This window comes from Lutjanus erythropterus, chromosome 21 (genome assembly GCF_056507025.1).
Source record: "Lutjanus erythropterus isolate fLutEry1 chromosome 21, fLutEry1.hap2, whole genome shotgun sequence".
NCBI classification, from domain to species: domain Eukaryota; kingdom Metazoa; phylum Chordata; class Actinopteri; order Lutjaniformes; family Lutjanidae; genus Lutjanus; species Lutjanus erythropterus.
In genome coordinates this window covers 3701756-3712447 of record NC_139337.1, presented here as the reverse complement: position 1 = coordinate 3712447, position 10692 = coordinate 3701756, and the positions used below count along the sequence as shown (strand labels likewise).

The window sequence follows — 10692 nt, the reverse complement described above, 5'->3', positions numbered from 1 at the left end:
TCGCAGATGTGCTTGCAGGTGTTGTGCGCTATGTGCGCTGGGCAATTAGCTTTCAGAAAGTGATATATTTTTTTGCAGGATTTGGTGCAAATGCGCTGTATACAACTGATGCATGTGAGGGGGCCAGTGACTGGCTGACAGGCAGTGTGATTGGCATATGATCTGCCACTGCCGTTTTATCTGATCTAGGATCTGTAGAGTGCAGTCCGCTGTATTTACAAGAGTTAACAGTCAACATACGGGACATTTGAGGTCCCATATGAGACAAACCAATTTAGCCCAGCCTCTAAGACTATTAGCAAATACAGCACTGTGGTCATACTGAGCTAACGGCAGTTAGCAGTTAGCTAACTTACTTTAGCTTGGTTAGCCCTAGGATGCTGTCAGCCAAACCTTGCAAAAGCACCACCTCGATACTGTAGCCTATAGTCCCTGTCATCAAACTGGCTTCTAGTGGTCTTGGAGGCTTTTTCGGCCCTGTACTGGCCATTTTCACTGGAAGCTAATGTGACCGCTCTCCCTCCTAGCGTACTATCCATGGACTGCTTTAGCTGCAGGGTGGTGGCACATAACACACAGTGCTATTGGCTACTGTAAACGCCAATCAATACCTTCGACAAGTCCCTCACTAACTGCCCAATAAGTACTCCACTAGTCGTTTCATGGGAACTTAAAGTTTTGATGTGAACAAAAAAGTTCTGCTGACTTGTAATTTATTTTTGAGATATTTTACTTTTGTAGATAAACTTGAATCTCCAACTTTTAGAAACCCCAAAATATTCTGTATTTCAAAGACTGATCACAGAGAGCTGTGAAGCTGACTTGTCATTATTTGGGTGCTTGAAAATGTAATGGTTTCAATTGAAAATATTAAATTATTAACCATTATTCTCTTCCACTTTAATGAGTTTACTCAACAACTTTTGAAATACAATGTTTGTTGTTTCTAAAACTCAAAGGTTCCAGTTTTTCTCAGAAGAAAAATAAATGTTCTCAATAAAAGATTATAAGTCGCCAAAACTTTTATTTTGAGTTTGATTCAAAACTGAAGATATCAGTATTTCAGAGTTTTTTTTTTGGTTTTTTTTTGGTTTTTTACAGTGTTTATGTAAGATCAATGAATCTTCTCACAACAAACAGCATTCTCACTTTCTCCCATAACACTTGGAGGAAGCTGTTGCTGTGACTGGAATTTGTGTTCTCATTCCAGGCACAGCAAGAACTTGGATTAATTACACATACAAACAAACTAATAGAGCCAAACCCAAAGCAATATCCACTGGCGTCCGAGCAATGTCACAATGTTAGGTCTGTTGTCAGTGTGGGTGTTTACAGCCACAAGAGTACGAACACATAATAGAGCTGTACACTGCAGACAATTGGAACAGAACATTCCTTTGGGAAAATTCTTATAAAAGTACAGAAAAAGATTCAAATGGTATTAATTAAAGATTAACGAGGTGGTAAACTGTCTTGGATAAAACTGGTGGAATATGTTGATCATTTCTCTGTTTACTGTGGTTACCTGATTAAATGCAAATTTGTTTGTGGATATGCATAACTAAAGAATATCCACTTAAATTGGAATTTTAATACCTCCTTATCCAGTAAAAACCAATGAAAAACATATTTTTATTGTTAATTTTAATAACATGACTAACTTTTATTTGCATTTCTTAGTTTGTTGGGGCATTTAACAAGAACAATAAAAACAAAAAGAAAGCAAAAGAAAAATTCAACTGATCGCAAACATTTTGAATCTCTACCAAGTTCACATCAACTGCTAGGCTAAAAACAAGGCTTACCTACTCTGTTGCAGGCCACATTTTGGCTCAAAAACTGACATCCAGAGAAAAATTTGGTCTCATCTTAAACCAGAGAATCTGCAGATTAATTTCATCCCTGACATTTGTATTTATTTAATATGATCCACTAAAGTTAGGCCCCATACCCAAGGAAGAAATCTCTGTTTTTGCGTACTTCTTTGGCCACTGTTGCTGCTATGTGGTCACCATATCAATGAGGTCAACATCTGGCAGTAAACAAATACAGTGTGCAATTAGAGGTGCAGATCTTGCTACAAAATCAACTGTAACTCGCTTAATTCTGGACAGATTTTCATGAAATTCAGTTTGTTATAAACATGAGATATTGAACATGACAGTAGTTACTTGTTGGAATTAAATTCAGTTACTGGGGGTGATCCAAACAGCTGTATGCCAAAACATGAAGCCTCTGAATAGACACAACCTCTACTGGGACATGCAGGTTCTCACCTATGAACAGATGACAGTGTCAATTATTTAGAATTTCAGATTTCTCTATCTGTTGTATTATTGTGAAGCTGCCTGGTTACTTGTAATGTTATAAATAGATAATAACATCAATTTAATTATAATTTTATACAGTTTGGTGAACCCAGGATACTCTAACACTTACTATGCATCTTAAAGAAAACTGAGACTACAGCATTATTCAAAATTTGCAGATCTCCACTGGTTGCATCAGGCAGTTGTGGTGACATTGCAGTAGGTGCTTCACCAGCTATTGCCTGGCAGAGATCTGCAATCTACTGAGTGCATGCTTGTAGTTAGTAACTGTATTTTCACTGAAAACATCAAGAAATGTCCAAAAATGGTGTAGTGATATAATAACTGAAACAAATGTGCAGTAAAAATTAAAAAAGTCTATAATCAGAGAGTGTTTCCATGTTAATATTAAGGTTTTGTAAAACAAGAACCAGTATTTTGTCATGAATGTTCATTTCTTGGAAGGAAACCACCTGAAAATATCTGATTCAAAAATTGTGTGTGAAATAAACAGGTATCACTTCTCAGAATATGCTCTGTATAGAAAACCATGGTGGAGAAGAGACACTGTGTGGAAAGTCAAACTTTAAGATTATTATTATTTTAGTTGATCATTGTGACAGAGACGACAAATCCCCGTACCAAAAATATAATGTATACACTGCACAAAAATCATTCTACTGTTGCAGTCACAGTGCAATTTAAATAAAATTAATTCAATAATGTAATTAATAAGTTATTATGTTGCTAATTGTACCACTGAATTTTAACACTGACCTTTAAAAAAAAAGCTACACTATTATAGCAATCACATGTCAAAACCCAAAAATAAGGTGGTGTTTTGGTGCCCTCTAGTGGCCAATCATCACCACTACAGGCTGAACAGTGTTTTGTAACACAAGTACCTATCAACTGTACCAACACAGCAGAGACAAATACTACCTTCTCAAAAATACTTTAAAAAACCTGGCTACTAACAAAAAACTTCCATATCTACTGGGTGACATACAGAAGTGTACAAACACTTTTTTAAAAACTTAAGAGTTTGAGCTGAGCTCAAAACACAAAAATCTATCACAGCACGTTGCCTGGAAATTTTGAGTTGTCTTAACTCGACTTACAACTATGATAAATGAAAATTCAAATGTTAAAAAAAAAATTATTATTTATTTCCATATAATTATTTACCAAAGTTAAGGCCACTGGCTACAGAGTCATATGTGGCTCTGGAGCCTTAGGTTGCAGACCCCTGCTGTAGGACAACATCCAGTTTTTAGGTTGTACAATAGACCTTTTTCACAGCAGCCATTTTTATATACAGTAGCAGTGTAAACAAGGTGTATCCAATGACAATGACAAATTAAGGTCGTGTTACATTTGTAGCAGAGTCTTTACAGTCAGCCCACATGTACAACCTTAAATATTTTCATTAATTAGTAACATTAGTGTGACACGTGTTTCCACATTTACTATTTCATCTCAAAATGGCTGCTGTAAAAAAAGGTGTATTATGACTGAATTACTACAAGTGTTTACATTATTATTCAGGGTTATTATATATTATATACGTTTCCTTTATTTTGGTCCTATATGTTAAAGATGAACAAATACAGACACACCACTGCCTCATAAACTATATTTAATAACGACAGCAACGGGCTGATTTACAACCAGGAATGATTTTTACTGGACTCATTCTGAGTGTTATATCACACAAATGTTACATATCATTAAATGTTTTTTATTTTTTTCTCTTTCTTTCCACGAAATGGTTACTTAAGCCATAGCGTGATGACGTATACGGTTACGTATGACACATGTAACCCACAGTTGCGCAACTGCTTCTGGGTAACTGCACGTTGACATTGGGACAGTAACCTGAAACAGGAACACAGCTGACTTCTCCTACAGGTTAGTGGGATATTTCTCTCGCTTTAACATGTTTCTGTCTCTGTTAATTATGACAGTGAACTGAAAGAGACTACTTAAATGTGTTATTACCGCACCATCATGTTAAAAGGAGGTTATATCTAAAAGCAGACAGTCAACATATCAGCTAACGTTAGCATAGCTGCTTCTTAGTTTGGCTAATAGTAGGTAAAAGAAAGTAGAGCGACTGACATTAGTTACTTAACCTGACAAGCAGACTGATGTACTGTCTCGTTTATTACAAGTTCTTTTCATTTAATTAGAATATGTTAATATGAAATGTTGAGGGCATTCACGCATCAAGCTGTTAGCTAACGCTGCTAACTTGTCCAGTCGTGGCTGTGCTGAAGCTTTGATGCTAACGTTAGCCGAACGTGAGGTTAATCAAGGATAACTTCAGGCAGGAGAACATGTGAACATCAAAAGTTAACCACCTCTAAATAACCTTTGGACTTATATATTCAGCACATCTTTAATCACATTAATGCTTTGTTACTGATTTTACGTCTCGTGATATTAGCTAAATGCTGTTCTGATGCTTTTCTTGTGTAAAGCTCTTTGAATCCTTTATTGACTGGTGTACAAACACACTGTGTCACCCTTCAAACCGATGTCTTTGCTAACTTGCAAGTATAATTGGACTGATTCATTAAACTAGAAGTCTTCTGTCCCAGTTACCTCTGTAAGGTCTGTCAGGTTAGTCATTATCAGCACCTCCACATCAGAATCAGCTTTATTGACCGAGTACGTGTTCACACACAAGGAATTTGACTCTTAACATTGTTCTCAATATGCTTACACATTTAGAATAAACGTAACAGATAAGGACAAGGACAGTTAAAGGCGAATCGTTGATAGGGCTGTTATTTGTACACGTATTAAAAATTTGGCATGCTTGGTAAATATTAGAGCAGATAACTTAACTATCAACTGATATTGGTTTGTCAGCTATATTCAGGTCTGGGTCTCTATTTGCATATTTTTGCCAGTAAATATCGGTTATAATAATATCTGATTTGACAGATAATGTCAAAGTATTTAATTTGAATTCTTAGACATAATGCTCTATAAATGCCAAAGTATATTTGAAGTTTTTTGATGAACTTTATGAGAAAAACTAAAGAGCTGTGGAATGTCAAATTATGCTTCTTTGCTAACTACATCTTAAACTTCTTACCCATTTATATTGTGAAATTATTGGTTATTATATTGTTATGTATGTTATCGGCATGAGAAACATGTAATGATTATTTATTGTATTGGCTGAAAAAAAAATCCATATCATGCATCCCTAGAAAAAATAAGTGTGTATATATTCACACACAAGGATATAAGGAGCACCAGCACCCAACTAATTAAATAAAAACTGACATACAAGTCAAATGTTCTGTATGTTGTGAACATTACAATGCAAAAGACATAATTTTGTGAATGGATATAGTGGGAGAAGATGGTTATGTACAGTACATTGCATGAATACATGCCAGTATACAGTACAGATATGCAGGATTCATATTGTCCATGACAGTGCACAATGTCTATATTACTATATTACTTGAACAATGACTGAATCAATTGATTTTTTTTCTTTCAATTAACTAATCTATTAATTGACGAACCCTAATATGCAATATGTGCAACATGCAGTAGTCTGAATACACTCGTCACCCACACAGTCCTCATTTATTTTTATTTGTGTAGTCTTTTGGTATTAGTATGATGTTAGTATTAGTACTGTGTTGTACTTTATTTACCTAATTGCATAAATTCTCTATTTAAAATGTTGACCAGTGCTCTTAACTGCTGAGCTGACTTGTTCTTCATGTCTTACACATTTCATTGTACTGCTGACCCTGTGTCAACCTATAAATGACTAATTAAATCAAATTTAATCTGTGTCTGTTTCCACATCAGACAGGGCAGGATGGGAGCTTCCTTGTCCACACCTGTTGCTCCTGTAGTCAGGGCGGAGGCCATGATGGCCGCCCCTCCCCAGGGCTGCCCCATGCACCAAGAAGCACAGCCTGTCAAAGGTACTGCTGCAGGAGGAATTGGACTTGTAACTACTATTATATCATTATATTATGTCAATGTCTTTTTACAGTGTTTGCTAAAATTATATTAACATATTGTAATTTGTTTCTTTGAATCTGCTTTTTCTTAGTGTCTCCACCTTCAGAATGTCCCATGCATCAAGCTCAGCCTGTAAAAGGTACTGCTACAGGAAAGATGAGGCTATTATGATATAACACAGCATTGCATAATGATATGTTTTTTTTTAAATTGTTGCTAAAATTATTGTATTAAAATAATGTGATTTGTTTATCTGTGTCTGCCCATCTTAGTGTCTCCACCTTCAGAGTGCCCCATGCATCAAGCTCAGCCTGTAAAAGGTAGGCCTATCTGTTAAGATCGAAGCATGCAGGCCTGTATAATTTATTTGTGACGTGCCTTTACTACGGGTTATTATGGGTTGTTATAATTTGTTGTCATAAAGCTGTCCTATGCTGGATTAGATTTGTGTTGTTGCATCCCTCTGCTGTTGCCTCTTAAACATTATGCAAGTTTAGGAAATTTTCTTTTCTTGACTTGCAGCTTTCATGCTGTTGTTTTGTTGAAAATAATTATTATATATATTATATTATTAATAAAGTTTTAGGCTCGTACCATCCAGGGTTTTGTTCCCACTATGCCTTAATCAGGTGTTCTTGTCTCCCACAGTGGTGTCTCCTCCCCCAGAGTGTCCGATGCATCAGGCAGAAGCAGGTCCAGCTCACCAGGATCGGGCCTACGATTTTGTGGAGTGTCCCATGAAAGCAGCGGCAGGCATGAAAAGTGACATCGACCCATCAAATATGGTACCTGCACCGCTTTAGTGTTGAGGGAAAAAGGGGAGTGGGTGCTGGGTGGGTGTGGAAGGGAGTGAGAGAATGAAAGCCAGGGCTCTAGACTAACAATTTACAATTCACAAAAACAATTTGAACCATCCTGTAGTGAATGTAAACTGTCCCAAAATCAGAATGTTATTTATTTACTTTATTATCATCTTTATTATTTAGACATATAATAAGTCACCATTAAAGTGTTCAAGAAATAATTACATTTATTCATTTAACTCTTGTTTCTTATAATTTTATATTTAGTACATACACTTTTTGTTAACTGTCTGTTGTCACATTAAACTGCAGTTGCATGCAGGTCTGTCAGCCGAGAGATACTTATGCCTAAACGTTAGATTTTCTCTTACTCTTAAACTTCATTAATTTTCTCCTGGATGAATTATCTTTCAACTCTGTTGTAGTGTGGATTGTGTTGTTGAACTGACTTTACTCAATGTGTGTGCGCGCAGATGCCTCCACCCAACCAAGTTCCAGCTCCCGACCAGCCCTTCAAGCTGTCCCTCAACAGAGAGGAGTCCACCATTCCCCGTCACAGCACAGAGAAGAACTGGGTTTACCCGTCTGAGCAGATGTTCTGGAACGCCATGCTGCGGAAAGGGTCAGCACTCCTCGTCACAGCTGTGAATTAATGTTCTACTGTGTTTTCTCAGAGATTTCTTTTCTGATTAAAATCTCATGTTTCTTTGAATTAAAAATGATGTACTCTTGAAAAAATCCGACTCTTAAAGGTGACAGCAGTGTCACAGGCAGTAAAGAAACTCTGGGTTGGTTCTCTGGGACTCTCTATAGGTGGCGCTGGCGTGAAGACGACCTCTCTGCTCACGATATGACCAACATCATTAAAATTCACAACACCAACAACGAGCAGGCCTGGCAGGAGATCCTCAAATGGGAGGCCATGCATGCAAAGTGAGTTAAACTGTAGAACTGGCCTACAGCTTTCCATTCACACACATCTGTTCTGAGAGAAATGTACAAATGTTAGTTTGTTCACTGAAAATGATTGTTTCATTTATCTCGTGTTTTCTTGCAGTGAATGTCCATGTGGGCCGACCTTAAAGAGGTTTGGTGGTAAAGCCAAAGAGTTTTCGCCGAGGGCTCGCATCCGCCACTGGATGGGGTGAGCTCCTTCATACTTTGATCTCATTTATAGTTATACTTGGTATTAAAATGGGACGTATGTCTGGATACGTTGGACCTCATGCACAAAGATTTTTGTATTCTTATCTTAAATTTAAATTTTCTTCAAATAAGGGGCTCATATGAACACGCCACGTCAGATTCAACAAACGCACGTGACTTCAGATAACTGTGTAAATTATCTACTTGTGCGTATTTGAGTGCACGTGCATGACATATGTAGCTTTGTGCTACATATGTCAGGAAGTGTTCATCCATGAAAATGGCATCAAAGAGAAAAAGGGAAAACTTGGTGAGGTTGGAGTTTGACGTCCTGCTTTCAGAGATCCGTGAAGGAAAATTTTAACATTGTCATCAGTGAAATTAAAAGTGAATGCTGTAATGCCTTGTTACTGGAGGGCCAGACTGTCACTGTAATAAAGAATCAAAGACTTAAGAGGAACTCACCACAGTAAGGGGCAATTGATGACTGCAAAAACAGAATAAGTGAGGATGTTCATCTGGACAGACTTCATTACTCTCGGGACCTTGTAAATTGTGTTTATATCTGAAAGACAATTCAAAATCTGAGAAAACTGATGAATGCCGCAAGTTCTTATAAGTAACTTGTACACACCACTTAAGAACAAATCTGTTCGTATGGGTGGTTCTTGCAGGAGGCCCATTGTCTGGATAATAAACAATCTGATCTTACCTTTACATTTACATCTGGTTATTTTTAATGTGTTCTCGTTCTTCTCATTGAGATCAGCTCTCTGTCCTTCAGAGTAAACCTGCACCAGAACTGTGGAAAGTTTACAGAAGCACACATTCAAATGTGATTCAAATGAGTGCACACTGGATAAATCTTCCATGGACATGTATAAATATACCACCATGTGACATCTCAGGCTCTGAAAAAGGGCTTGCGCTTGAAGCATTAAATACATATTAACAAATGTTCATGGATGCATTTACAGATGCAATTTTTCCTGTTTGTCACTAATATGAGGTGGCAGCAAATTTCCCCCAGACTCCCCTAAAAAGAGAAACTGGCCAAAAGAATTCACAATAACAATGTTTTTGCAATATCTATATTAATTTTGAAAATATTTTCTCAGCTTAATTCATCTTTAATCTATCTTTATTTGGGTTATTGTGCGTTTTGTCTTTTTGACAAATTAATTACAATCAAAATCCAAGTATCGGGAGGTGGAGAGCCTGAAACTTGTAATTCATTTCTCTGATGCATCTCCTCTTCTTCAGCTATGAGCTGCCTTTTGACCGCCACGACTGGATCATCGACCGCTGTGGGAAGGAGGTTCGCTACGTCATCGACTACTATGACGGTGAAATCAACAAAGACACCTACCAGTTCTCCATCCTGGACGTACGCCCCGCGTTCGACTCTTTAGGAGCCGTCTGGGACCGCATGAAGGTGGCCTGGTGGCGCTGGACCTCCTAAAGGACTCTGACACGTGCACACACACACATATTGGTCATTGGTGAATTCAGATGCACACATACGGGGACTGTGAGGACTTAACAGGAGGTGTGGTGCTGTGAAAAGAAACTTAAGACTCATGAAGAAACAGAAATACAATGTTAGTTTTAGCAAAACCACTCACTTCGATTGTATGAAGCTTCATCTGCTCATCTGATTGATTTCATTGCAATTCACAGGGTTTTAAAAGCAGCATGTACATCTACAGTAAGCTAGTAAAGTGTTTGTCAGACAGGTCACATGTGGCTCACACTGCCTCACTCTGAGCTCACTGACTTAAAGGAGCACTCTACCAATCTAACAAGTGAAGTTCATCAGAAGAAATACTGTAAAACTGGAAATAAATAGAATGTCCTCTGTGGCTCTGGATGAGCTTTGAGAAGATAACACACTGTGACATCATCAGGGTTATCTAGGACCGGAGGGTACACATTTCTAACTGAAAGAATGCGTCAGACTGGAGGTACTGAATTTAAAATGCATGGGTCAGGTTAAAAGAAAGGTGCTATTATGTTACATTATGGTAAATGTAGGATAACTAAAGGAGACTAAAAGCCAGGATACCATTATCCTCCTCTGCTTCGATTGACCTTCTTGCTTTTTAACGCCTCTTGCTTTTAAAAAATGCAATACTAAATTGTTGGAGTAGCCCTTTAAGTTGAAAGTGTCCACATATCTACACGTTTTTTTTTATTCTGCAGAAACTTCATGATTGTTGCTTCTGTTTTGATTTATCTCATATGGCAGCTTTGAATCAACAAATCATTCTTTGGAAGCAAACATTTACCACTAAAGAATGCAGGAAAGTGCAATGCCTCAGCATTTTAATATTTAGTCTATGATTCCAGTAGCCCATATTGTTCATTTGGAGGGAAAATACTGTATAATTTCAGCTTAAATCTATAGGAATTTAATTGTCGTTGATATCAAT

General features: G+C 37.3%; 1 protein-coding gene across 1 annotated transcript; it reads left to right on the top strand.

Moving 5' to 3' along the window:
* Positions 1-4123: 4123 nt before the first annotated feature.
* Positions 4124-10163, top strand: hccsb (holocytochrome c synthase b). Its single transcript, XM_084747521.1, has 9 exons — positions 4124-4220; positions 6153-6271; positions 6403-6450; positions 6584-6631; positions 6960-7096; positions 7588-7736; positions 7928-8047; positions 8172-8258; positions 9524-10163. The coding sequence occupies exons 2-9, from the start codon at positions 6163-6165 to the stop codon at positions 9720-9722; spliced, it is 897 nt and encodes a 298-aa protein (XP_084603647.1). The 5' UTR covers positions 4124-4220; positions 6153-6162; the 3' UTR covers positions 9723-10163.
* Positions 10164-10692: the final 529 nt, after the last annotated feature.